This window comes from Ursus maritimus, unplaced genomic scaffold (genome assembly GCF_017311325.1).
Source record: "Ursus maritimus isolate PB19 unplaced genomic scaffold, ASM1731132v1 scaffold_32, whole genome shotgun sequence".
Lineage (NCBI taxonomy): Eukaryota > Metazoa > Chordata > Mammalia > Carnivora > Ursidae > Ursus > Ursus maritimus.
Window position 1 is genome coordinate 516,031 of NW_024425786.1, and position 27,607 is coordinate 543,637.

The 27,607-nt window shown below is 60.7% G+C and overlaps 4 protein-coding genes across 4 annotated transcripts in view; 3 read left to right on the forward strand and 1 right to left on the reverse strand.

Annotated features, from left to right (window-relative positions):
• Positions 1 to 1,105: 1,105 nt before the first annotated feature.
• Positions 1,106 to 6,626, reverse strand: ANKRD65 (ankyrin repeat domain 65). The gene is given in 4 exon segments (XM_040645627.1): positions 1,106 to 3,760; positions 4,217 to 4,503; positions 4,506 to 4,735; positions 4,866 to 6,626. Coding segments are annotated over 4 exon segments (1,521 nt in total). The 5' UTR covers positions 5,186 to 6,626; the 3' UTR covers positions 1,106 to 3,076.
• A 1,076-nt stretch (positions 6,627 to 7,702) lies between these two features.
• Positions 7,703 to 9,243, forward strand: TMEM88B (transmembrane protein 88B). The gene is made up of 2 exons (XM_040645524.1): positions 7,703 to 8,035; positions 8,983 to 9,243. Exons 1-2 carry the CDS (start codon positions 7,760 to 7,762, stop codon positions 9,241 to 9,243), a joined length of 537 nt encoding a protein of 178 aa, XP_040501458.1. The 5' UTR covers positions 7,703 to 7,759.
• A 7,057-nt stretch (positions 9,244 to 16,300) lies between these two features.
• VWA1 (von Willebrand factor A domain containing 1) lies at positions 16,301 to 21,655 on the forward strand. The gene is made up of 4 exons (XM_040645629.1): positions 16,301 to 16,417; positions 17,529 to 18,086; positions 19,764 to 20,042; positions 20,186 to 21,655. Exons 1-4 carry the CDS (start codon positions 16,345 to 16,347, stop codon positions 20,527 to 20,529), a joined length of 1,254 nt encoding a protein of 417 aa, XP_040501563.1. The 5' UTR covers positions 16,301 to 16,344; the 3' UTR covers positions 20,530 to 21,655.
• Positions 21,656 to 26,864: 5,209 nt separating this feature from the next.
• LOC103682047 (ATPase family AAA domain containing 3A) overlaps positions 26,865 to 27,607 on the forward strand; it is a 29,143-nt gene continuing 28,400 nt past the window's right edge. Inside the window, exon 1 of the mRNA XM_040645630.1 lies at positions 26,865 to 27,151. Within this exon, the coding sequence (XP_040501564.1) occupies positions 26,950 to 27,151 (202 nt within the window). The 5' untranslated portion in view covers positions 26,865 to 26,949. The remainder of the gene's footprint in view (positions 27,152 to 27,607) is intronic.

Here is a 27,607-nt window from a genome sequence, read left to right on the forward strand (position 1 = left end):
GGCCAGCAGGTATCTGTGGGAATAGTACAGCAGGTAGAGGGGTCGGCAAGTGCAAAGGGCTAGAGGCGGGAGTATACCTGGTGTGGTCAGGAACAGCAGAAAGGCCAGTGTGATGGGAGTGAGGCACATGAGAGCCCCATGGGCCCCTGAACCTCAGTAAGGAAGTCAGAGGCCAGAGATAGAAATCGATGAGAATGTATAGGGGCTTGGTCATGTAAGGACTTTGATGTTCGGGTTACCATGCTGCATTCAGGCTTCCTCACAGCATGGTGGCTTGGGGGTAGTCACTCCCTACATGGTGGCCAACGGGCAAGGTGATGCGGATGTCTTATCGCACCTCCTTGGCTCACCCTGGAGAGCCAGCAGCCCAAATAGTCACAAAAGTTCACTCAATGTCAAGGGGCAAAGACAGGGACTCTAGCTCTAGATGGGAGTGTTTACATTAAGAATAAAACTGCCAGTTGTTGGGGCGCCTGGGTGGCACAGCGGTTAAGCACCTGCCTTCGGCTCAGGGCGTGATCCCGGCGTTATGGGATCAAGCCCCACATCAGGCTCCTCTGCTGGGAGCCTGCTCTTCCTCTCCCACTCCCCCTGCTTGTGTTCCCTCTCTTGCTGGCTGTCTCTCTCTCTGTCAAATAAATAATAAATAAATCTTTAAAAAAAAACAAAACTGCCAGTTGTTTTACCAGCAAAAAAATAGGTTTATTTGAAAAAAGAGAATTGCAATCGAGGACAAGCAAACTACTGCAATACCGAGAGAACCAACAAAGCAGGATCTTTTATAGAGGAAAACGGGGAGTTGGGAGGGGTTGTTGCAAACAAAAAGTCCATTGGAGAAAACGGAGTTTGAAGTATAGTGGCTTCTCATTGGCCGAATGGTGACAGTCTCTCATTGGCTGGGCTGTGGCTCTCTCTGTCACTAACGATTTGTATGTATGTATGTATTTATGAGAGAGAGGGAGAGAGAGATCACAAGCAGTGGGGAGAGGGGGGAGAGAGAGAAGCAGGCTCCCGGCTGATGCAAGACTGGATCCCAGGACCCTGGGATCATGACCTGAGCCAAAGGCAGAGGCTTAACCAACTGAGCCATCCAGGGGCCTCCAAGTTGTGACTGTCTCTCATTGGCTGGGCTGTGACTGTCTCTCATTGGCTAAGTTGTGACTGTCTCTCATTGGCTGGGCTGTGACAGTCTCTCATTGGCTGGGCTGTGACTGTCTCTCATTGGCTAAGGTGTGGCTGTCTCTCATTGGCTAAGGTGTGACTGTCTCTTATTGGCTAAGTTGTGACTGTCTCTCATTGGCTAAGTTGTGACAGGCTCTCATTGGCTGGGCTGTTGCTGGGCAGATGAGGAAAGCCTTTCTTCCTCCTGCTGGTGTAGTGAAGTCATATCCACCTGCAGGGTCCCTCTCTTCTTTTGGGTCAGCAGTTGATGAGGAGTGGTAGGGCCTGAGAGCACCCCCTGCACACACCAGACCTCCCAACTACATTTTAGTGAGGCTTTCTGTTATTAATTTTCATAGGAGGAACATGGAGATCATGTTGTAGAAAGCACGTGCACTGGGGGAGGTCAGTGGGGCCTCTGAACAATACAGTATCCGCATTTGGTTTTCACTTTTATGAAAGGAGGGTCATGGGGGGCATTTTGAGTGGGAGAGTAGCATCATCCAACTTAGTAAATAAGCTTCTAGCTGCTGTTTTGGGAATAGCCTGCGGGGAGACAAGGGCTCGAGCGGGGAGACCAGTTAGGCTGGAAGCTGGCTTGGCTGTAGCAACGTTACAGTCCACGCGAAGCTGACGGTGACTTGGACCACAGTAGACCCAGGGGAGGTGAGAGGCAGTTGGGTGCTGGGTATGCTCTGAAGGTAGAGCCCACAGGCCGGGCGGGCCAGCTGGGTGTAGGGCCATCCTACACCTTTGAGGACCATTCTCACTGAGGATCCCAGAGAAGTCACTCCAGCCCTCACCTTTCTGCCCTTCTCATCCCCTGTGTGTCTGCTCTCCCCACGGAATAAAAGGTCTGTCACCCACCCCCCAACTCAGGCCCAGGTCTCACTAGGAGTCACTGTTATCCCCCCTCTCCCTGGCCTCCCACGTCCAACCCATCAGCAAGTAAAGGACTCAGTCCACAGAACCAGCCCGATTCTGCCTGCTTATCCACCCACCGCTGCTAAGCTCCCGCCAGCCACCTCACTGGCTTCCCTGCACCTCTCTTCCCAGGTGCAATCCGCTGTGTTTTTTGGCAGGGTCCTGAGCAGATCAGACCATGTCACATTCACACAAACCCCCTCAAGGCTTCCTGTTACCTTGGATGGAAATCCAAGCGTTTCCATGGCCTGTGGGCAGAGGTGCTAATTTGGCACAACTCGCAGTTTTCAAAAATGAAATCTGTCCCATAAAGCCATTCTCTCAGGAAAACTATAGTTTTAAGTGGAATAATGGTGATGATTTTCTATGAGGATCCAGAGGTGGGTCATCAGAGACAACTGTCCCTCTGTTTCAGTTGTGCCACACGAGTTTTAATTTATGGAGGTGGCTGAGTGATGACAGGGAGAGGCTGACACCACTGGAAGAACATTTCTTATTACCTGCCTTTCCTGAGAGGAGAGGACATGCCAGGCCCTACAGAGCCACAGAGAGGGGTGCCAGTATCCTCTGGAGGCAGAAGCAGGAAGGAGCGGCAAGCTCGAGCCAGAGCCTTTATTGGGATTCCCACAGGAAAGACAAGGCAGAGCAAGGGAAACAGTTTAGGATTGGCTTGTCTGAGAATCCCAGTGGTCCTTGCTGCATAGGGCCCGTCCCTAGTTGTCTGGTACCTGACCCTAGGTAATTTAGGACTGGGGGAAGATCAACTGGGTGTGTGAGAGGTAAGACAGCAGTTATGAGAGCGGGCCCTGGGTCACAGGGGAGATGTAAACAACTGTGGCCATTGGTTTGGCCCTGTGATAAATGGATGCTGACAGACAAATACTGTTTACAGGAAGAGCATCCCCATGTACCGCGACAGCAGCCGAGGGTGACAGCCCCATGGCGGACCCAGGGGAGACTGTCAGGTTTTAGTCAGATCTATTGCCACGACTCAGTCTCTCTGCGAAATAGTGTGGGGAAGGCTGGAGCTGCCCGGGCAGTGTGCCCCCAGGGGGCAGTGGGGCAGTCCCAGGTCCATTACTGGAGCTGAAGCCGCTGTCCCCTTCTCTTCTGGGAACCTCTCAGCTGTTCTCCCCTCAGGCAGGCAGGCAGCCTCTGTCCAGAGGAGAGGAGCCTGGCGCACTCTGAAGGCTGTGGGAGCCCGAAGACTTCCGTCTGGCTCATGGCCTCTGGGCTGTGTGCCCCTCCCACTACTGCTCTCTGCAAAAGGTGGGCAGTACCTGCGGCAGGCCCCCTCGGACACCAGGTCCTGGACCGCTTCACCCCATTGTGTCCTCAGGGTGGGGCTAGCCCCTCGGCACAGCAAAAGCTCTGCGGTGGGGCCGTGGCCGTGATCCATGGCAAGGTGAAGGGGGGTCTTGTGGAGCCATCCAGCAGCATTGACCTGCGCTCCCCTGTCTAGGAGGTGGCTGGCGACCTCTGTGTGGCCTCCCCGAGCAGCGTGGTGTAGGGGTGTGAGGCCCAAAGAGTCTCGAGCATCCACCTCCGCCCCCCAGGCTGCTAGCAGCTGGATCGCGGGCAGGTGCCCACCAGCAGCAGCCCTGTGGAGTGCAGAGCGACTGTGCCTGTCCTTGAGGCTGGGGTCTGCCCCATGGTCAAGCAGCACCTCCATGTCCTAGAAGAGGTGGGAAGGAGAGGGCAGAGGCTGGCCCTGACCCACACCTCATCTGGCCTCCCCACCTAACAGCCTCTTTCTCAATGCTGCTTCCCCATTTGGTAAAAATGAGCCCGCACCCCTGCCACCCTGGAGGGACTCCGCTCCCAGACAACCACCTGTCCCAAATACCCTCAGATAAAATCCGAGACTGAGCAGCCCACGGCCTCCCTTCCCAATGCCCGGGGACCTGCTGGACTCAAGGACATTCCTGGCGCTCGCTGTAGGTTTGTTGCTGCCAGTCACCAGCATGAAGTCCGAATGCTAACCTCACCGGCCCTCCAAGAGAGGTTACAAACGGGAGACACCGGCGAAGCAGCCTTCGAGCCCCCGGCAGCCGGCCCCTCCCAGCCACCCTCCCACCCTCCAGGCTCCTCCGCCTGTCTGCGCCCTCCCGGCAGTCCGGGCGAGAAGTACCTGCCTGCGGCCCAGACTCGCCGCCACGCCGAGCGCGGTGCTCCCCACGCTGTCCCGGGCGTCCACCCGCGCCCCGCGCGCTAGGAGGAGGCGTAGCGCCGCCGTACGCCCGGCCGCGGCCGCCACCATCAGGGCGCCGTCCAGGCCCACGCCGTCCGCCGCCAGCAGCTCCAGCACCGGCAGCCGGCCACCCGCAGCCGCCCAGTGTGCCGCGGTCCAGCCGCGCGCATCCGCTGCCGCGGGGCCTGGTCCCGGCGCGCCCAACAGCCGCCCGGCCAGCAGTGTGCGGCCCAGTGCAGCGGCGTGAGGCCGGCCCCCGAGCGCGCCGCCGCTGGGGCCCCGCGCCGCAGAAGGAGCTCGGCCACTCGCGAGTGCCCGTGCCAGGCGGCCTCGTGCAGTGGTGTGCGCCCGGCTCTGTCGGCAGCTCCCACCGCGGCCCCGCGCTGCAGCAAGAGACGCACCAGGGGCACGTGCCCGCGCAGCACGGCCAGGTGGAGCGGGGTCCTGCCTGTGTGGTCCCTGTGGGCAGTGAGGGTGGCATGGATGAGGGCAGGGGCGCCGGTAGAAGGGCCCTTGCTGCCCTGCCCAGAGAAGGGACCCCTGCCAACTCTGCCCTGGTGAAGATTCTTGGTCCAGCCCTGGGGCTCACCTCTCCTCCACACTGGCCCCTTGATGCAGTAGCCTTGTCGCCAGGCCCAGGTGACCCCTCCACACAGCTTGCAGCAGGCGCCCCCAGGCTTGCCGGGCACTGGGCCCCTCTGTCCTGGCTCCCAGGGCCTCCTCTGAGCCCAGCTCCACCCACCGAAGTTCCTGCTCAGCCCCCGCCTCTGTCCCGTCCTGTTCCCCTGGCTGGGAGCTCCGGGAGTCCATCTGGGAAGAACAGGAATCCCTCATGGATGCTGGAGGCCCCTGGCCATCCCCAGCCCTGTGTCCCCTGGCCAATATGAACCGCCCCACCACCACCACCATCTCCCCAGGGGACCAGGCTACCACTCAGCCTTCTGAAGGGTTTAGCTCCCAGTTACCCCTAGAGGGAGTTCACCCTGGGGTTCTGTCCTCCAGTGGGGGGTCCTCTCCATATGGTTCCCGGGCAAGCCGCAGCCTGGTAGCCCTCTCATGAAAGTCCTTCTGAAGGTGTGGAGGTGGGGCTGTCACTTCCAGAGGGCTAGAAGACCAGAACTGCTGCTGTGGGGTGGGGAGAGCAGTGCTGCCTCCTGGGCCAGGCTGAGGGCCACTTCTCTGCACTGTTTACCCAGCAACTTAAGGGGACACCCTGCGGGCTGGCAGCAGCCCCTACCCCAGCACCTTTCCTCCCCTGCCAAGTGCCAGGGCTCCTGGCTTGGCCTCCCTCCTGGGAGACAAAGACCAGGCAGGCAGAAACAGGCCCATAGCCTTTGCTGTGCCATGACTTGCCCAGGGAGGCACCCACGTGCCTTCCCTTGGGTCCCTCCCTCGGGTCCTGCCCCTCACCCACTTCTGTCCCTGCTGGCTAAGACCACCTCTGGGGCTGGAGCTTGGCCTTTCTCCTGCTTCCAGGCTGGAGAGGTGAACAGGGTAAGTGGGACCCCTCCCCCCATACAGATGCCACGCCAGGAGGGAAGAGTTACCATTGATGCCAGGCAACCGGGATGACGCTGTGGGTAGTAGGAAGCCCCGTGGGTGTAGGTTGAGGAACTCTGCAGAGGCTGTGAAAGGGGCAGAGCCCTGCCTGGACGCTAGAAGGAGGGAGTCAAAGAGAGGACTTTTAGGAGAGCCAAGTCCAGAGGGTGGGAAGAGGTGCTTCAGGAGGGGACCTCAGTAAGGCCTCCAGGATTGGTCACCTTGATTCTGGGGCCCTGACCCCAAGGGAACTTTACCATCCCCAGTCCCTGAGTAAGGCCACCTGTCCAGAGCCCAGACAGGAGAGGAAGGTATAGCTGGCTCCTGCAGCCTCCCCCTGTCCAGCTGCCTCTTGTGACTGTCCACTGGGAGGCAACGTGGGTGGTCATAGCTTTCCCACCACCCTCAGCCCTCCCCATCCATGCAAACACACTCCTAGGGATGAAGTGTCCTGAAGGCCCTGGCTGGTCCTCCACCTTCTGCCACAGCCTGGAGCCCTGCAGCTCATTCAGCTATGGGTTCCTGCAGGCCTGTCAGGGTACCCACACAGAGCTGTCCCCTACAGGGCAGAGGCCCACATTGGCCTCCTTTACTGTGGAGTCCACAGAGCCTAGAGCTGTCCTGGCACACTGCGGGAGCTCAGCCAGTCTTTACTGCAGGACCGAATGAATGCGAGAGGGACCTGAGCAGAGGCTGGAGCTTAGGAGACTAGACAGGTACCCTCTCCACCTGAACTCTGCATCTGAACATTATCATTTGCAACATTTTTACCCTAAATTCATTATCTGAATAAAAAAACAGCTACTATAAGATCTGGATATGTGTGTGCCCGTGAAAACAGTTAAGTCGCGTGTGTGTTTCGGGCAATGGGACTTGGCATGTGCCACGTGGAGCCTCAGCTCACGTCCTCACAGGGGCCTGTCTTCGGCTTGCATTCCTTAAACCCACTGTGCACGATCGTTGCCATCTGCCATTCATGTGTCTGAAGGGAATTACGCTCTGGAAAATGTTAGAAGAAAAGTTGGACATGATAAAGCCAATGGCGGGAGAAGGTGTGAAAGGGAGACGTTCATATCTGATGCCATACGCGTAGCTTGTTCATTGAGCTGACAGGCAACCCACTCCAAGTGTCAGCTAGTTATGTAAGTGGTGTTTAACATGCCAAGTGCTATACCAGAAAAAGCTAACGTCTGTTAGGAGTTAAGAGCATTTCAGTAATATCTGGGGAAACTAGTTGGGGTTTACAGAAGAGCAGGGAATGCTTTCTCCCCAGTTGAAGTAACAGTGCATGTTCTCACTGTTTTCAGGATGGATGAGACTCCAACACAAAGGATGCTTGTAATCATAGCTGCTGTTATTGAGCACCTACTGTGTGCTGGGTCCTGCGCTAAGCACTTCACATGCATGGCCCACATGCCCTCTCCACAGCCCTACAGTCTAGGCACCCAGTGTTTTCCATTTTACTGAGGCTGAGAGAGGCCAGGTTTGGGAATGAGAGCACCAGTAGGGACTAAGGCTGGGAAGTGCGGTGAGTGGCCACCTCAAATCAGCAACAACTGATGGGGCCCTTGTTGGAGTCAAGACCTATGAAATGAAGTCGTTGTGTAGGGGAGCTGGAAGCGGGGAGAGGGCGGGACCGGGAGGGAGGAGGGCCCCAGTGCCGGGACAGCTGTGCAAGCCCTGACCAGAACACACAAGAGACCGACCAGGGCCGGAGCTGCAGTCGCCTGGCAGAGAGAGGCCCAGCCTGGCAGCAGGGGAAACTGAGGCAGTGGTGTGGCCCTGGAGATTGATGGTCAGAGCTGGACCTACCTGGGCCAGGGTGCTGTCCTCCCTCGGGGTCTACAATGATTGCTGGGGTCTGGGTGGGAGTCTGACCTGGGGACCTAGGTCCTGCCGTCTGCCTACCTCTGGGAACCCACTAGGCCTGTTGCCCGCGAGAGCATGAGTGAACAGGAGAAGGAGACGGAGGAGGATGAGGGAGGGGGCACTTCCGACACGGCACCCATGCTGCCAGGAAGATTTCCTGACTGCCAGGCCTCAGCCCTGACGACCCCAGGGTGGATAGGCCTGGCTGTCCAAGGCCTTGGGACCCTGTTGCTGCCTGGCCAGGCCCTGGCGGGACTCCTGCTGCACCTGCTGCTGCCTGCAACCGTGTTCCTGCTGGTGCTGCTGCCAGCAGCTGCCATCGTGTACCTGGGATTCCTGTGCCACTCAAGGGTGAGCTAAGCCCTCCAGGGGCAGGGTGGGGGCTGGCTGGGGCCCTAGGGAGTGGGGGGTCCTGCAGAAGTGCAGGGCCCTGGGGCTGTAGGTGAATCTCACCCTTTCAGCATGGCCCCCTTGTCCCCAGAGACATATGTGCCCCTCCCCCCCCCCCGCAGCCACAGCAGAAGAAGAGCTTTTGTTTGTCACTGGAGCGGAGAGCTCCCTCCCCTTGCGAGGCCCCCTAGCCCTGTACCAAGGGCCACCAGGGCCTGGACAGCTGGGCATGGCGGGAAGGGGAGGGGGGTTTCCAGGAAGAGAAGGTGAAGCTATTGCCAAAGTTCTCCAGTGCACCACGCCTACCCGTCCCCACAGCTACTCGGAGACACCCCCTCCCCCTGCGCCGGGCTGGATTGCCCCGTGTGGAATGGGCTGTGGCTTGGTCTCAGGAGAGGGCCCGTAGGGAGACGTGCCCTGGGTCCTCCTTCCGTAGGCTTGAGGCGGGGGCGGGGGACTGAAGCCGGGCCCGAAGAAGAGAAGGCGGCGCCATCTGGGGAGGGGCGCGGGCGGGAGCCCGAGGTCAGATGCCAACCTAGGGAAGAGCCCCGGGGGAGCAGAGACCGGAGGAAAGCCGGGACGGGACAATCGGGAAACAAGTTTCTGAGCCTCCCCTCAAGGGACTCCCACTCGGGCCAGTTGCCGCTTGGGCCCCGGATCTCCCATTCTCGACTCAAAAATGCCTGGCCACGGCCAGCCGCAGCCACCCCGAGGCGCCAGACCTCCGACCCGCGCCTGGGCCCCAGCCCTCAGGTTCGCACTGACCACGCGCCGCGCCCGGTCCACTAGTCCCTCCCCGGGTCATCTCTCAGGCCCCGCCCCCGGCCACTGCGGGGCCACCTGCTCCCAGGCCGCGCCCGCCGCGCCCCGCCGCGCCCCGCCCCGCGCGACCGCTCGCCTCCCCGCAGGTTCACCCGGCGCCCCGCCCCGCGTGCCGCGCGCTGCTCTCGGACCGAGGCTCCGCGGCGCTCATCGTCCTCGGGTTCCTCTCGCTGCCTCCGCTGCTCGTGCTGGCCTCGGCCGCCCGCACCCGCCTGGCCCGGCGCCTCCGCACGCTGCTACCGCCCCCAACTTGGACCCCGGGACCCCGCCGCCACCCGGGGCGCAGCGACCGCGGGCGAGTGGGACGCCGCCCCGACGGGGAGGAGCAGCTCTGCGCCTGGGTGTGAGCCCCGGAGGCCTCGCCAAAGGACAAGACTTCCAGATCCGGGAGGGTCCCCGAGCTCCTCCCGCGCCGCACGGGAGAGCCTCAGGCCTGCGAGCTCGGGCCCGGCGTCCCAGTTCCGTCCTCGCCGATCGCGGGCCGACCTCGGGGCTTCGTACGCGGTGCTCCGAGTGGCCGCGAGGTGGCGCCAGACTCCCCCGAACCGCGGTCCCCGCCTCCCCAAGGTCAACCCCCCCCCCCACGCCGCAGTCCTCTCCGAGGCGGGGGCGCTGGGGAGCCCCCAGGGAGGAGGGAGGTGCGTCTCGGAGAAGGGGCGCCTGGCCAGGCCCAGGGAAAGGGGGGCCTCTTGGCTTCTGTGCCGCACGGGGGGCAGCCCTGCGGGCCCCATGCGTGGTCAGTCCGCGGGCCCCCGGAGGGTTCCAGAAGTGGCGAGACTTGCCCGGGAAGCACCTGGTTGCAGGTCAGCAGTGGCCAGCAGCCCCAGGCCTTGCAGGGCTCAGCCGGGGGGGGGCGAGCATGGAGACAGGTTCTCTGGGTAAGTTGAAGCTCTGTCTTCCCCGTGTTTGGCTTGGAGCGTGTTTCCAGTGGTGGACACGCTCTCATTCACCCGTTTGGTATATACTGTGTGTCCCGTCCCTGCAGACCCCTACCCTTCATCAGTTCTGGAGAATTCTCAGCCGTTGCCGTGTCTCCAAGTTGGCCTCTCCTGTGGGAGCATCTCTTCCCCTTTCCTCCCAGCCTCCGCTCGCCTCTCTGTTGTGTTTCCGGCTTCCCCGCTCTCTGGCCGCATTCTGGGCAATGTCTTCATCTTCTTCCAGTTTCGCTAATTCTTTGGTTCTGTCTAATCTGCCAATTAACGCATTCATTTAATTTTAAGTTATTTTATTATCATATCTAGAAGTTATACTTGTTTCTTACTCAGATCTCCTTTTTGATGGTCTCTTCACGCATGTGCCATTTTTGGATTCCAGTTTTGCTTCAGTTTCTTGAGCATTTCACATTTGGTTATTTTATATTCTGTACCTAACAATTCCAATTTCTTACTCTTTGGGGGGTCCAAATCAGATACTTGTTGTCTCTGCTGATTCTAATAGTATATTGTTTCTTTGAATGGGCGCTCCTTCTCCACTGTCAGCCCGTACCTGTGGAGACCCTGAGGACACGTCCCGCCAGGAAGGAGTCCCTCTGCAAAGCATGCGTTACCTGGGCCCTGCTCGGGTGCCAGGTCCTTTCCTAATCGCGGGTGCGCCTCTCCATCCCTGTGTCGAGGGGCCTCGCTGCTGTCCCACCTGTTTCCTTTCATCTTCCTGGGTTTCTGCTCATTACCCTTCTGTTTGTTTATTTATTTATTCTTAGTGTTTTTAATTTGGGGGGAGCCTTGAAGATATTTACTTCCTTGTAAGCCCAGCAGTGTATTAAAATTGTGTTTCTTGGGGCACCCGGGTGGCTCAGTCCATTAGACATCTGCCTTTGGTTCAGGTCATGATCCCAGGATCCTGAGATCGAGCCCCACATCGGGCTCCCTGCTCAGCGGGGAGTGTGCTTCTCCCTCTGCCTCTGCTGCTCCCCCTGCTTGTGCTCTCTCACTCTCTGTCAAATAAATAAAATCTAAAAAATAAAAATAAAAGGGTGTTTCTTGGGGCGCCCAACTGGCTCAAGTTGGAAGAGCATGTGACTCTTGATCACGGGGTTGTGAGTTCAAGCCCCACGTTAGGTGTGCAGATTATTTTTTCAAAAATTTTTTATAAAGGAATTTGCTTTTATTTAGCTCTTTAAAAGACTGTATTTATTTGAGAGAGAGGGAGTGTGGGAGAAAGAGCACAAGCGGGACGGAGAAGCAGGCTCCCCCTGAGCAGGGAGCCCGACATGGGCCCATCCCAGGACTTGAGCCAAAGGCAGACACTTAACCGACTGACCCACCCAGGCGCCCCCAGATTACTTAAAAAAAAAAAAATGTGTTTCTTGTAATTTGTCCAGAATCTAGGGGTAGCCAAAAGGCCTCTTAAAGGATCGGGCACACCATGTTGCCAGCAGGGCTCTGTGTGTGACCCCAGGGTCAGACTCAGATGCGCCCAAAGATCGGGGCACAGGGTTCAGGCTCATTCCGTGGCCTTGAGCAGAGCCCGGTGTGCGGCTGGCTGAGATCCCACAGGAGTTCTTGGGGTTTTCCAGTTGTCTGCGCGCAGTCAGACAGGAGCCTGGCCAGCTGCCCAGGGTCCAAGGATAGCTTCCCCTGGTCTGAAGCCGCCTTCCTTCCCCTCCTGCCCAAGGTTGGGCAGGCTCTGGCCCGGCTCCGAAGATGAGGACTCTCCTGAGGATGTGCCTGGCCCCAGAGTCATCAAAACAACAGCTGGGCCTGGTGGGGGGGGGCCTTGGTGGGGAGCTCAGCTGCCGGAGCCTCAAGGGTTCCGAAGGTGTGTCCCAACTTCCCGGGCCTGCCCCGGAGCCCTGCATGGCCTCTAGCTGACCCCAGGGACGACCTGCCTCCGCCCCAGCTCTGCCCCACCCACTCGCAAAAGGAGCACCTGTGGGGGGCCGTAAGGGGTTAACGGAAGGGGCCTAGTGGTCTGCTTGTAGAGGGCCAGTCGGGAAAGCCAAGGGCAGAAGCACTGAGTTACTGCTGGGGCAGGCAGAAATCTCTACTTCGGGCAACAAATGCTCTTTGCCCAGGTGCCCAGGGCCCTGCCCTGTAAGTGTGCCAGGTCATGGGGGTTCTCCACAGTGTGTGTGTATGTGTGTGTACATGTGCACGCATCCCTCTGTCTGCTTTCCCTAACACCCCAGGCAGAGACATTGTCCCAACCCCAGAGATGGGAAGATTACGCTCTCTAAAGTTCCTTGACCTGCCTGAGGTCATTTATTCATTCACAAAGTATTTCCTGGGACGGGAGCTCAGGTGTCTGCAGGCACACCCTCAGACCTTGGTGGCAGCTCGTAGGGGTCCAGGAGAGCTGGCCAGGTCATTCACCCGAGCCACACACCTGGTATCAGCCCTGCCCCCATCCAGGCATGTGGGCTAGGCCAGGGGTGCTGGACTGCAGCTGGGCTGGGTGGGTGAGCTGGCTAGCAGTAGGCAGTGCCTAGTGCTGGCTCTGAGGGCTAAGTGCCTCCCCCTGCCCCTGGGCCCTACCCTGACCTCTGGGGAGCCCCCACCAAGGTGCTGACACTGGTCTGTCCCTCCCTGGTCTCTGCTTACCAGTCCAAACTGGTCTGGGCCCTGCCTGGGGCTGGGGCCGGGTGTAGTGATCATCTGCGGAAGGTTCCGGCAGAGGGAACCAGAGCGGGGCTCCCACCTCAGGAGGGGCACACTATTCAGGCCTCCACACAAGCCAGAAACTCGGGAGTCTGAATGCCAGCCTTTCTTTCTTCCCCACCCCCCGTCCACTAGGATCTACCTAAGACAGTAGCTCCCTGGGAGCCCCTTAGATGCCTGGCATCAGCCCCCTGGCATCTACCTGTCCCTGCACACACCATGGGCTCTTGACTCCCCCATGAAAGCCCCACAACCCGCCCCACCCTTTCTGCCCCCCCAGGCCTCCTTACTGCCCTGACACACACAGGCCAGCTTCCACCCTAGGGTCTTGGCACCTCCTGTAGCTCGTGCCCACCTGGTCTGACATGGCCCCACCCTTGTCAGGGAAAATCAGTTGACACGCATCTTGGCAAGCACACCACTGCTTGCCCCCCATCCAGCCTGGCAGCCCTCGGAGGACAGGGTGTCTGCATGTCCCCAGAGCAGAATCTGTCAAGTGGCTGGCCCCAGCACAGACCTGATGGGATGAACACAGACAGGGTGGTACCCACCCCACGCCCAAGCTGCCCACCTTGCTGTTGCCAGGGGGGACCTGAGTAGGATTCTGCTCTGGGATGGCAGAGGGGCAGGCCTGGGCTCCTGGGGAGTGAGACGACAGGACCTCCAGACCCTCAGGCCTGGTCTCTCAGGTGCTGCCATGTCCCTGACCACAAACAGGCAGGTGGGGTCTAGAAGGATATGTGGGTGCAGCAGCTGGGCAGGTGGCAGAAGGGGCCTCTGGGCCCTGCTGCTCTGGCCGCCCCTCCCCCTGCCCCCCTTACTGTTGTGAGGTGGGTTCTGGGGGCCTCCGGCTTGCCCAACACCCCACCTCAGGACCACAGCAACCCCTGTTCCTGTTTCTGTGCCCCCCCCACCCCCGGGCACGTGCATGGTGCATATGTGAGGTATAAACAGAAAAATCAGTGGCACAGGGCACCCCACTGGGTGAGGGTGGGGACCCAGAATGCCCCCAGGCTGGGGTCAGAGGGCCCGGGAGCTGCCCTTTTCCCTAGGGTCAACATGACCACAGTGAGCTAGGGACAAAAGGCCCTTCTTCTCTGCAGAGGCCTGGACTGTGCGGAGGAGGGAGTGTTCCCGTGGACCCTGTGGGGGCAGGGGCAGAGCCTTCAGAGAGCAGTGTCCCTGGGTTTCACAGAACCCCCTCCACCTGCCTGTGGAGCAGAGGGCGGGGTGGGCCAGCGCCAGGAAGTGATGCTCTGGAGCTCTCAGACTGGGCCAAGGCAGGGGCTGGGCCTGGGGGAGGGAGAGGGCGTGTGGGCAGGGCCTGCTGTGTCCTGGCTGCCTCTGGCCTTCTCAACCCCCTGGCCTCCCAGCCTGTCTTTCTTCTGAGAGGAGGTTTCCGGACAATTATATTTGTGCTTCCTCTGGCGTCTGCCTCAAGCCCAGCCCTGACCCCGACTGTTACACTCCTGGCTGACCCCCACGCTCCCTGGGGGCCCTCCATCTGCCCATGTCTCCCGTTGGGAAGTATAGGACGCTGGAATGAGACTTGCCACGGATGCTGGCAGCAGGAGGGCCTCAGGGCAGAGCAGGGGGCCAGGGGAGTAGAGCTGACCAGTTAGGGGGGTGGGGGGAGCCTCTCCTGGGAGTCAGGTGAGAACTCAGCTCCGCGCGAGCAGCAGGAATGACTGGGCAGAGCTGAGGAAGAACTCCACCAGGGCTGGTGGCCGAGCTCAGCCAAGTCTGGGCAGAGGCCCTGGCAGCCCAATCCTAAGACTGGGCCTCTCATCCTTTCTCCCTCTGATGGAGAGGCTGGAGGGAGGAGGGCGGCTGCTTCCTCGAGGGCCTGAGTCATAGCCAAGAAGACCCACTCAGTTTTTCCAGAAGGGACGGAAACTTCCCTGTCAGCCCAGCAGCACAGGCCGAAGTGTGACTGAGGCCGGCCTGCTGCACAGGAGCTGGGGGACAAGCAGGGGAGCTGCTCCCTTGCCACAGGGCCCAGCTCCTTGCCCCTGGCAGTGGGTGCCCAGTGAGAGGGAGGATGAACCAAGAAGTGTTTGGTTTACCTACACACCTCAACCCCAATGCCCCCTGGGTCAGCTCGAGGCTGGAGCCCCAGCCTCCAGCTGCTGCTGCCTGGCCATGGCCTCTACTCACTGTCCCCAGCAGCAGCCGCAGTCCTGGTCAGCCTTGTGTGCTTCGGGGCTGGGGGCCAAGCAAGGCCCCCTGGGAGGCACACCCTGGGCTTCAGGGGCCCAAGCCCATTGCCCACCCCCCACCTCCCACAACGGGGCCCAGGCGGAAGCACCAGGCAGCTTCTGGTCCCAGCAGAGGCCTGAGGTCTGTGGAGCTGAGCCAGCACCACCACTGCCAAGACTCCCTTCGAGGGGGTGGGGGCAGCGGGGACACAGTTCTCGCTTGTTCCTGCCCCAGCTCCTCCAGCTTGGCCGAGCCACTTCCTTTTTTAGGCAAAGTTGGAGCTCCAGCCTGTCTCACAGAGTGTCTCACCTGCCATAAAGGGAGGAAGGAAAACCATTGAGTCCCATCCGTCCTGGCTGCTAAGCACCCTCCTGGGGAGGGGGAAAGGGAGGAGACATCCTGGCAGAGACGCCCCTGCCACCTCGCACTGGGGGACCTGTGCCCTCCCAGCTCAACAGAGTAGTGGCTTGGAGAAGGCAGTGGTCTTCTTAGCAGTGAGAGACCTTGGGGCGCCGGGGTGGCTCAGTCGGTGAAGCGTCTGCCTTCGGCTCAGGTCATGATCCCAGGGTCCTGGGATGAGCCCCACATCAGGCTCCCTGCTCAGCGGGGAGTCAGCTTCTCCCTCTCCCTTTGCTGCTCCCCCTGCTTGTGTTCCCTCTCTCGCTCTTGCTCTCTCTCTGTCAAATAAATAAATAAAATCTTAAAAAAAAAAAAAAAGAAAAGAAAAGAAAAAGAAAAAGTAGTGAGAGGCCTCATCTGACTGCTGCCAAAGGGGAGGGAATCGGCCCCAAGGCCTGAGTGGCCCCAGGATGTACCCCGCAGTCAGCCACCTCTGGTGCTAATGGGTCCCTCCAGAGGGCTGGGGGCCTGCCCTTGGTCCTGGAGTTGGATCTTGGGTCAAGCCCTGGGCCCCTCATTGGGCAGGGTGTATGGGGACAACAGTAGTTCTGGCATGGTCACAACCGACAGGGCCTGAACCAGCCATTCCCAGCCCCTATGCGTCTTCCTCCAAGAAGCCAGGTGGGGGGGGGGGGTTTGTGTCCCTCAAAAAGCTCCCCTCAGACCTCTGCCCCCCCCCAATGCACGTTTTCTTTCTAAGTGTCCAGGCCCCAACACCTGCCCCTCTCTGGGCCCTGTGCTACAGGTGATTCCGGGGCCTGGGCCTTGCCAGGGTGGCCTTGTTCTCAGTGTCACCCCCACCCCGTCACACCACTGGGTTTCCCTTGGGCCTGATATCAGGGACTCATAGCACTGGGGGGTCACGGGCGGTGGGCCAGGGGGTGGTCCAGCATGATAGCTCCCGCTCGGCTCCTGGCCTGGGGCCTGGGCAGGGGGCAGTGCGGACCGAAGCCTCCCAACCAGGAGAGCAAGCTTCAGTGTCTGTGCACGTGCACGCCCACGCGTGTGTGCGCGGTCGCATCTCCGTGAGTGCTGCGTGTCGCTACCCGCCTGGGTCTTTCCGCGCGCACGCCTCCCGCCTCCCGGAGCCTGTGCGCCTCAGCACGCGGGGTGAGTGTGCACCGGGGGCGGGGCCTCGGGGACGGGGCCTCCCGGGGGCGGGGTCGGGTCCGGCCTGCGCGGCGGCGCGCCCTGCAGTCCCCGAGCGAGCGAGCTGCGAGCGGAGGCCGAGCGCGCCCCTTCCCGCCGCGCGCGATGCTGCCCTGGACGGCGCTCAGCCTGGCCCTGAGCCTGCGGCTGGCGCTGGCGCGGAGCGGCGCCGAACGTGGTGAGTGCGGCAGGCGGCGGGCTGGGCTCCAGCTCGGGCGGCGCCCCTACCCCCCGCTGCCTGAGCGGGGCAGTCTCCCTCCCTCCCGCCACCGCGGGGTAGAGGCGGCCGCAGGGCACCCCACCCACCTGCGGTGGGCGGGCCCAGGTGCCCCAGGCTGCTAGGCGGGCGCCAGATGTTGGCGGGGGTCTGGAAAGGGAGGGAGAGATGTCTGTCGGGGAGGAGGTCCCTGCCTCAGTTTCCTTCTCCTTGGGATGACGCTTAGTAGAGGGTTGGGATGGTAAGAGGGCTAGAGTCGCCCCACCGCATTGGGGGAAACAGGCCGCAAGGCACTGATCAGAACCGAGACACCCCAGCTCCGGTCTGCCCTTGGCCCAGTGGTGGAAGGGGTCCTTTTGCCCCCTGGGGTACCGGGAGCAAGGGGAAGGCCTTGGCGGGTCTGGTGGGCCCTCAGGCTGCTGCGGCAGGTAACCTGCTTCCTGGGTCCAGATGGAGCAGAGGATAGGTCCAAAGGAGGGGTGACATCATCTGTGAGCGGGGTCACGATTCCAGCCTGGCCATATGGGCTGTAGGAGGGGCTGTGGTCATGCTCTTGTCCCCCTCATCTGTCCACCTCAGCCCCCAGTCTCCCCAGCTGCTTTCTGCCCCCTGCCCCCCAACTAGTTGCTTTACCTGGAGGCTGGGCTGTGGGCCTGAAGCCAAGCCCCTGGGACCCAGGCCTGTCCACCCACACTCCTGGGGGCTGGGCCAGGACCCTTGGCTCCAGCCTGCACAGAGTCGGCTGAGCAAAGGGAGGGTCAGGGGCTTGGAGGGGTTGGCTCTCCTTTACAGATGAGACTTGAACCCAGAGAGCACCCCAGGTACATGACCAGGGTGCAGAGCTAGAACCCACTGAGACTGTAGGCCACTTGTTGGCTCAGGACCCCTCTCCCCCTTCCCCCAGGGGTGCCACCTTCAGGACTTTTGGGGGTGGGGCTGAGCAGGCTTTCAGGGCCTACTTGGGTAAGGGCAAGCTTCAGCTTAGGGAAAGCTCAGACCCTGGGGGTTCTGCCTTGGGTGTGGGGCTGTCTGGGGGCCACCACCTGGGGCTGAACCCTCCCCTCTCCCCCAGGCCCCCCAGCATCGGCCCCCCAGGGGGACCTGCTGTTTCTGTTGGACAGCTCGGCCAGCGTGTCTCATTATGAGTTTTCCCGAGTTCGGGAGTTTGTGGGGCAGCTGGTGGGCCTGCTGCCCCTGGGCCCTGGGGCTCTACGTACCAGCCTGGTGCATGTGGGCAGCCGCCCGTACACCGAGTTCCCCTTCGGCCAGCACAGCTCAGGTGAGGCTGTCCAGGATGCCATACGTGCCGCAGCCCAGCGCATGGGCGACACCAACACTGGCCTGGCGCTGGCTTACGCCAAGGAGCAGCTGTTTGCAGAGGTGGCGGGGGCCCGGCCAGGGGTGCCCAAGGTGCTGGTGTGGGTGACGGACGGCGGCTCCAGCGACCCCGTGGGGCCCCCCATGCAGGAACTGAAGGACCTGGGTGTCACTGTCTTCATCGTCAGTACTGGCCGCGGCAACCTCCTGGAGCTGTCAGATGCTGCCTCGGCCCCCCCTGAGAAGCACCTACACTTTGTGGATATGGATGACCTGCACATCATCGCCCAGGAGCTGAGGGGGTCCATTCTTGGTAGGTGGGAAGAGGCAGGACCTGGGGGGACCCCAGCAGGGTCCCGGAAGAGGTGGGGGGAGGGGAACTCCAGTGCCTGGAGCAGGGGCCAGGGCTCTGGGGACAATGGCACTTCGTGGGGGTTCAGCAGGGAGGCAACACACATGGCTTCTCAGAGCATCCCTCCAGGGCGCACTCCAGCCGTGTGCCCTGGAGGCCCCACTGCCTGGGCTGTGGCCGGACAGAAGGTCGAGCCTGAGTAAACACCTCCAGGTGGGGTTCTCCGCTGACAGGCCCACCCCAGAGTGGAGGGCCTGGAGTAGGCCAGGAGACCAAGGGGCTGCATCTGGTGGGATGTGGTTAAATGGAGAGGAAGCAGGAGGGTCCCGGCCTGAGGACTCTGCAGATGGGCAGCACAGGCTCCTGTCTGTGTGTCAGGTGCCGCCACACCTGGGGATGAGAGCCAGGTTGGGATGGGCTAGGACTGCCTCCTACAGAGCTCAGGCCCTACCACCCCAGGGGCAGGGACAGTCGCAGAGGAGCGTGAGTGGGTTTGCACCAATGGTGGGTTTAGGGATTGCTAGAGAGAAGGCTGGACCAGGGAGGGGCCACTGCAGGGGCTAGCAGCTCCCCACCAACTTTCTTATAGACCACCCCCCACGCTCCCCCACCCCCAGCCAAACCTCACAGTGGGAGGGGCTGGAGATGAAGGGCCTGATTATGGTTCTGCCAGCTCTATCCACTGAAAAATGCCCCTAACCCCAGGCTTCTTCCTGAGTCTCTGCCTGTGGGTTAGTCATCCACCAAAACCCGGAAGGGGCTGGACTGCAGATTGCAGAAGAGTAGGGGGTCCTTCCAAAGGTTTCCCCCAGGGACACCTGGACCTGGGTGGCCCCTGAGTCAACCACTGTGGCTGGGCCTGGAGGGGACAGCAGGAGGAAAGGCAAGCAGCTGGACAGGAAGAACCCAAGGCTGCTGGGCAGTGAGGCAGTAGGGTGGGGGCTCCTGGGATCTGAATATGGGGGCTGGGCAGGAGAATGAGTGCCAGGCTGACAGCTGGAGCACCCAGCATTAAATGAGGAAGCGTCAGGATCCCAACGGGCATAACCCTGTGCAGACATTTATCAACCTTACCAACTTGCATGGTCACTCAGATGGCCATGTGGTGTCGCAAGCTCAGGAGTATGCACATTTGGGGGTCCCACTCTGCAGCCCTCCTCCTAGAAACCTGAGGCAGGCAGTACTCTGACCCCACATCCAGCTACTCCTGGAGTTGTCTTCACTTCTCGGGGTGTCCCCCCAGCCGTGGCCTCCCATCTTCTGGCTGCACCAGTGGTGCCCCTTCACCTTGACCGTGGAGCCGAGCTGACCCTACACTCTGTGCTGGCCACTCGAGCTAGGGAGCGCGGCTGGTCTCTGTTCTCAGACACTACCTTTGAGGGGCCACCGGAGTGGTGGGAAGTGGCCATTACAGCGCCTCACCTGTCTGGGTTTGCAGCTGAGGCAGGCGAGGAAGTCCCAAGTGGGCGACTGCCCTCTTTTCCTCACCCCAGCCCTCACCGGTTCGGGTTTTGTTAGCACTGCTGGGGTGGCGGGGCCTGGGCTGTTCCCCACATCTCCCGGTCCGGTCTTCCCTGAGTCAGCAGTCAGGGCCCCAGGCTGGGCAAGAGGAGACCTGACCCCCCGCACCACCCGCAGACGCGATGCGGCCACAGCAGCTCCGTGCTTCTGAGGTCACGTCCAGCGGCTTCCGCCTGGCCTGGCCGCCCCTGCTGACCGCAGACTCTGGCTTCTACATGTTGGAGCTGGCACCCAGCGCTGAGCCGGGGACCGTGCGTCGCCAACAGCTGCCGGGGAACGCCACGGGCTGGGCCTGGGTCAACCTCAACCCCGACACCGACTACGAGGTGACGCTGGTGCCCGAGTCCAACGTGCACCTCGTGAGGCCGCAGTACCTGCGGGTGCACACGCTGCCGGGTGAGCCAGGCGCGGGGGGGGCGGGGCGGGCGCCGTGGGGGGCCGCGGGGGCGGGGCGGGCGCCGTGGGGGGCCGCGGGGGCGGGGCGGGGCCGGGCGGAGGCCCCGCCCCGCTCACGCGCGCGTTCCCCCCTCCCCCCACAGAGGAGGCCGGGCCGCAGCGCATCGTCATCTCGCATGCCCGGCCGCGGAGCCTGCGCGTGAGCTGGGCCCCGGCGCTGGGCCCGGCCGCGGTGCGCGGCTACCACGTGCAGTACGGGCCGCTGCTGGGCGGGGGCGGCGCGGCGCAGCGCGTGGAGGTGCCCGCGGGCCGCAACAGCACCACGCTGCAGGGCCTGGCGCCCAGCACCGCCTACCTGGTGACCGTGACGGCAGCCTTCCGCTCGGGCCGCGAGAGCTCGCTGTCCGCCAAGGCCTGCACGTCCGACGGCGAGCGCAGCCGCGTCCCGCGGCCCCAGCCGCCGGGGGCCGGGGGCCCGGAGCCGTGAGCTGGCCGCCCCGCCCACCGAGGGCCCCCTTCTCCCCAACCTGGCGGGGGAGGCGCCCACCGCCGAAACCTGGGCCTGGACCCGCGGCGACTCCGTCTGAAACCCCCCACCCCCCCCAGAACTCTCCTGCGGCGGCAAAGGGCTCCCTGCTCGGGCGTCTGCCGTCTAGGACGCAGGGATCGCCTGACTCCCCGGCCTGATCCTCTGCTGCCGCTGCGGCAGCCGCTCTTGCCATCATGACCCCCTGCCCTGCCCGGGCTCAGAGCTGGGCACGCGGTGCTGTCCTTTAGGCAGGAATTAGCAGGAAGATGGACAGGGAGTCTGTGGGCGGGCTGAGAACATCAGATACAGGACTGGCCTTGAGCCCAGGACGGGAGGCAACTGAGCGGAGCGGCTGGACCTCTCACTTGTGTGAAGGACCAGTCCCTCTGGTGGCAAGGGCTAGCATCGGTTTGAGAGGGCTTGGTCCAGTGGCCGCTCTGAGTCCCTGCGGCCACTCAGGTCCTAGATGTTGGTAGAAAGTGGATGGGGGAAGGGCAGGAGCTGGTTCTGGCTGGGTTCCAAACGCTTCCCGGAGGGGACAGGATCTGGAAAAGGGCAGGGAGTTGTGGTGGCAGGTTGATGATGTGGTCAGCAGCTGGGTGAGCAGAAAGGCGGTCTTTACCAGGGCATTCAGTTGGCCTGAGGGCTAGCGCCTGCTGGGGACAGCAGCCCTGCCTTCCTGCCCAGGACCCCACTGGGTCCAGCTACAGCCACAGAGATGCAGACGGCACCTTTCTAGAGGAACAGGACTCTGGAGCAGGAGGGCTCCTGGCCCCTGCAAGCCCCAAGGCTAGCACTCACAGGCAGCCTCCCCAGCTTCTGGGTGGAAGCTTCCGTGCCTGGGCAGGGACAAACAAAGTTCCCCTGGGTGGGTTCACCCCAGCGATTCTCTACAGCATCTTCTGACCCCACCTCCCGTCACTGCTACTCTACTGGGGCCACCAGACAAGTCCTAAGGGCACTACCTGCTGTCCCTCAGCCCCACCAAGGCATGTACTTCTGTCTGGACCAACTCCGTGCTCACTCTGCCTCTTCCCCACTAACGTCCCAGACTTTAAAATACAGTAAATTAGATGTAAACCGAGTTCTACAGTCTCCTTAGAGTGCTTTACTCCGTCCGAACCCCAGCCCTGGGAAAGCTCCCAGGCGGAAGGCCAAGGTTTTGTGGCTGGTGCTGGGGAAAAGGAGGGGAGCTGAGCCCCTCCTGGTGCTGAGGCTCAGAACACCCTGGCATCTGCACCTCCTCGGAGGGCCCTGGCCGCTTCTGTGGGTGGGACTCCGCGGTTTGGAGCAGAGTTGCGAGGCAGAGACAGGGACCTGGCTGTGCCCGGCTGTCCCCGCCACAGCCGTCGGACCAGGGACGGGGCTGTGGCTCCCTCTGCTGGCAAGACCACTCCCTCAGCAGCAGTTTGATCAGCCGGCGGCTGCTAATGGGAGGTGGGGACCCTAACCCAAGCCCACTGCAGGGTTCAGAGAGGTGGTCTTCCAGTCCCTGACAGTGTTCTCAGTTTGCCCACTCCGGTTTGGTGGGCATGTGTTCGGGGGCCTTCAATCAAGCTGGCCTGCCACCATTTTTGAAGGACCAGACTCCCAAGAATCACCGGCTCCCTAAGCACCTAAGGCCTGCACTACACACTAACCTAGTGTACTGAACATTTGTGGGGGCCAGCTGTGCACGAGCCCACGGTTTGCTGATGTGACAATGGCACGGGAGACAAAGGACTCCTGCCCGCCTGTGTGACCAGGGCAGGCAGAGTGGGCAGGAGGGCTAAGGTGGTGGGTCCAGGGTTCCCTGGTAGTGCCAGGCCAGGCCAGACTTGGTCAGCGGATAGGGAGGCACTCCTGAGTGGGTGTTGAGTCTCTCCTACATGTCCCCACAACCCCCGGGGAATCAGGCCCAGGGAAGCCAAATGGCACTGTGTGGCCTGTGTGCCACTGCAGGTGTCTGCTAACACCCCGACCAGTGGTTAGCAGGCAGCCCAGACTCGGCTGGCCCCCCTCCTGAACCTGGTGGATGTGAACAAGGTCCTAGGCAGCATCGACCAGAGAGGAAAGACTTCCCCAGGCCTGATCAGAACTCCCTACATGCAGGCCACTGTGCCCCACCCTGATGCCCCAGGTACCTGTAGGTCCAAGCCCACTGGGCACCTGGGAAGGTCCCCCTTTCACACTGAGCCTCTTGGACCAGCCTGCAGAGCGCTGTGCAGACAGCAGAAAAAGCAGAATACCGGCAGGTGCTTTCCTAATGGCTCAGTCAGGCACTTGAGACAGATGAGCTCCTTCCCCCCAAACACCCTACAATCCCAAGCGAGGGCAGAGTGGCCCTACTCCCTGGAAGAGGCTCCAGCTTCAGCTCATCACTGCTGGACGCTGAGGGCAGGGAAAGGAGCCCCCACTTCTGTGCCAAGGAATGCCTCTTCTGGAAGCCCTTACCTTGGAAGTGCTGATCTTTGCACCGTTCTAGGCAACTTTTTTTTTTTTTTTTTAAGATTTATTTGAGAGAGAGAGAGAAAGGGAGCACGTGCACAGGGTGGGGAGAGGCAGAGGGAGACTCTCCAGCAGACTCCACACTGAGCACAGAGCTGGATGCGGGGCTCTAGCCTACGACCCTGAGGTCATGACCTGAGCCGAAATCAAGAGTCAGACCCTCAACTTACTGAGCCACCCTGGCAACTCTTAAAGGTTGGTAAGTCTGGGCCATCTCTGGGAACAACCTCCAGGAAACAGTTTTGTCCTGGTCTCCCTTCACACCTCCACAGCCCTGTCTCCTCAATCTATTAGGTCCAGGCCAAGGCTGCCACCTACAGGAACTAATACATGTCACTCTATGCGACATGCTACACGGAACTATGAGCCTCTGACGCAGACGTGAAAATCAGAAAGGGATGTGCTGTGGTTGCTTCTGGTTAAGACAAGAAAAGCAAGTGGTGTATCATGCAGCAGGCATGTGCCCACTCATAGCCTCTCTCAGAGCACACCACATCTTCTCCGATGGCCATGGCTTCAGAGGACTTTGCTTCCAAGGTCTGTCCAGACTGTGCATCTGGCCCTGTTTTTGTTGAGAAGGGCAGGCCAGTGCTCACAGCGTGCCTCCTGCCAGCAGGGTGGGTGGATAGCTGAGTGCTGTGCTAAGGGTGCCCCACCCCAGGTGCCCGTGCGGATGTCCTGGCCGCGCTGACCTTCTGGGAGATGGATCTGCAGGGAGAGCAAACAGCTGAACAGGGCATCTGAGTAGGCAACTGCTTACCTAGAAGCATACACTACTTGGGAAGACAAGACCGGAGGGGTAGTGAGCTCTGGGCTCAGTCCTGAGTCACTTTCCAGTCCTGGGCCCAAGGTAGCACGTGAGGGCTCAGCACTATAACCCCTCATTACCTCTTCTGACCCTCCGGCAGCACAGGGAAGAGCTGCAGGAGCCCTGGGATCTGGGAGGCCTGCTTGGGTGGCCAGGATGGGGGCCAGCAGCCCAGCTGGGGGGGCAGTGTGGAAGTCTGTCCAGTGGGGGTGGACGTGGGCTGCATGTGGGTTTGGGTGACTGTGAGTGACACCAGAACCAGCAGGTCCTCTTGGAACCTGGAGAGAAGGAACAGGAAAGGGACCAGCTTGTTACATTTGAAGGCCTGGCTGTCCTAGGAGTCTTAATTGTATATAATTGCACTTGGCCTGGGTAGGGCTCACTCTACTCCTGTTGGCCTGGGCTCCCCAGGGGTACCTATGTCCTCTCTCTTTGGACTCAAGGACAGGCTGGAGGCCAAGCTGTCCATCTGCATCTCCAACTTCTGCAGTCTCTCCTCCAGGTTTTCAACGCTGGAGGGCTCCCTCAGAGAAGAAAGCCACATGTTGTAGGGAGGGTGAGGTAAGGAAATCTGTCAGCAAAACAGCTCACCGTGCAAGCAGCAGAGAACCCATCTGTCAGTTAAATGAGAATGTGTCAGATGAAAACATCATTGTAATTCCATTTTACTAACTTAAGTGTTTTTAGGAAAGGTTTGTTTGCCCTCCTCAGTGGCTCCCAGTCTAAGATTTTAAGTGACAAACACAAGTGGCTTGGATGTTTTGTATGGCCCATCAGAATCTGGGAAGTATGGGGCGCCTGACCGGCTCAGTACGTAGAGCACTAGACTTTCCATCTCAGGGTCAGCGTTCGAGTCCCACATTGCACAAGGAGACTACTTGAAAAAAAGTAAAAAATAAAAAACCAAAAATATGTGTATAAATAAATAAATGAGGGGGAATTGGAAAGTATGGAGCACACCTACTCAGATGAGTGAGACTGGAGGGAACACCCCCCCCCCATCAAAGGGAATGCACTTACCTAAATCCTTGAACAACAATCGACTCTGTTTTTCAAATTAAGTCAAGTTAAATGAAACTGACTTTATTTATTTTTTAAAGATTTGTTTATTTGAGAGAGACAGCATGAGTATGGGGGTAGTGGTGGTGGGTGGGTGGTGGACAGAGGCAGAGGGAGAAGCAGGCTCTTTGCTGAGCAGGGAGCCTGATGTGGGGCTTGATCCCTGTACTCTGGGATCATCACCTGAGCCAAAGGCAGATGCTTAGCTGACTGAGCCACCCAGGTGCCCCGACTTTGTTTTTTTGAAACTAGCTTTTTAAATGCAGAACTTTATTCTCAAAGTGATTCTTTTTTTTTTTTTCTAAAGGTTTTATTTATTCATCTGACAGAGACAGAGACAGCCAGCGAGAGAGGGAACACAAGCAGGGGGAGTGGGAGAGGAAGAAGCAGGCTCCCAGCGGAGGAGCCTGATGGGGGGCTCGATCCCATAACGCTGGGATCACGCCCTGAGCGGAAGGCAGAAGCTTAACCGCTGCGCCACCCAGGCGCCCCTCAAAGTGATTCCTTTTTATATGAAAGTACACAAGCTTGACAAATACTGGTCTGGGATGGATGGACCTGGAGGGGCACGTAGCTGAGCTGTGTTTGGACAAGGACTTCCTGTCTCTTACCCATTCCTCTTCTTCATCAGCAGAGCCCTGCCAGGGGTGCTGTGGGAGGTATACTTTGTGGCTAATGCATAAAAACCTGATGGCCACTGGTGGGGGGGGGAGGGGTGGCATCTGGCTGGGAAACTCATTTGGCTTTCTCTTCGTTTGAGGGTGAAAGATCACAAAATTATCTTTAATTCCCCCCCCCCGTTTTTATTCAGTTTGAAACAATTTTAAAATCGTTTTCTGTCTAGTGGGGGGCAACTCCATGTAATTCCGGGAACTCAACCAATTCCATTAAGGAAAGACTAAAGGGGCAATTTGGATGTTGGCCCCAGAAGCGAACTTTGCTAGCTTTGGGCACTGTGGGCTCTAGAGCAACGCTGGCTCTGCCCATCCTTTTCGCCCTCTGCCGCAGGCGGGGTCAGCCTGCCACTTTGTCCCGGAAGCAGGCACGTGGCCTTTGGAGGTGCCCCAGAAGACAAGACCCCTCCTCCAGCAAGGGCGCCCTCTTGTGGGACTTGGTGGGGGGGCTGCTCTGCATTTCCACACTTCTGGGGTTGAGATCCGTCTCCCTCCGGTTGTGAGCCACGTTTGAGCGATACGAAGGATCGTACAAGCACTGACCACTGTGGTTTGCTGCGATACATACAAGAAGGCCGGGGAGAGCGTGTTCTCCGGCCGGCTCTTTAACCTAATGACGGCCGCAGGACACTGGCAGGGACCGCCTTCCTAACCTTCCACCATCTTATTAAGCGCGAGCATCCAGATCCACTGAGCGCAGCCTCAACCCTCCAGCGGCCCCGGCATCCCCGTGCCCAGCCGGGTCGCGGGCCGCGGGTCGGGGGCGCGGAGTCGAGGCCCCGCCGCGCGCCTGCCCTGGGTTGATCTTCCCTCGCGGATCAGGCGCTTTCCGCGGGCTCTCCCTCCGGCGGCCGCTCCCTCCGTACGGGGCTCAGCGCCCTGTCGCCGGGACCTCGCGTACCAAGGACCCCCGCCCCGGCCCCCCGGCACCTACTTCTCGGTCTCCGCCTCGTCGGGGTTCTGCGGGAGCCCACGGCAACGGGACACGGAACTGACGTATAACCAGGCACTGACGTAAACCAAGGCACACATGCACCCAGCCCGTCGATTTTGTCCCTGATCGGTCCCCGTAACTAGCCTCTTCGGCCCGCCCCTCGACGGCCCGCCCCCAGAGCCAGTTTGGGCAGTCCTGGCGACGACGCCGGTGACGTCACGGTACCCGCGGCCAATCCGAAGTCTCACGGTACGAGGCCCTCCTGCGCTTCCGTCGCCTGGGAGGAAGGGGCGTGGTCGCGCCTGCGCAGGACCTCCGACCACAGGCTCGCGGCGCGTGGAAGCTGCTCCGTTCCGCGCGCTTCAGCTCGGCTACGGGCTCCTGGTGGCTGCCGCGGCGCGCGGCGGTCGCGCGCCATGTCGTGGCTCTTCGGGATCAAGGGCCCCAAGGGCGAAGGAACGGGGCCGCCTCTCTCCCTGCCGCCCGCTCAGCCTGGAGCCGAGGGCGGCGGGGACCGGGGCGCGGGGGACCGGCCGGGGCCCAAGGACAAATGGAGCAACTTTGACCCCACGGGCCTGGAGCGCGCAGCCAAGGCGGCGCGAGAGCTGGAGCATTCGCGTGAGTGCGGCGGCGAGGGTGGGGCCCGGGCTGGGATGGGGGCCAAGGGAGCTCGGGACTCCTCCAAGGAGGGCCAGTCCACCGAGCCCCCGGGCATGCCGGGTGCTAGGGCGCATTTAGCTTCTTAGTCGTCTGAGTGGTCGGTGGCTATCTGCAATCCCACTTGCCAGGTTAGGAGACTGGTCTACGGGAATAAAGCTGGCCAAAGCCACCTTGTGTGCGGGGAGGTTGGGGATAGCAGGACCCTTGGCGCCTTCCAAACTGTTATTTGTCTTTCAGTAAGGAATCTGGTGCAGATGGAACTTTCAGAGGTCACAGGTAGCAGGTGTCAGGGCTGGAGTCTGGTCTTCAGTTACTGTCGAGTAGGGGAGTTCCTTGCGCCTCTTGCTGCCTCCACGTGGCCAAAGCATGGCCAGATCCGGTCCACGTGTGGTGGTGGTAGCAATTTTCCACTTG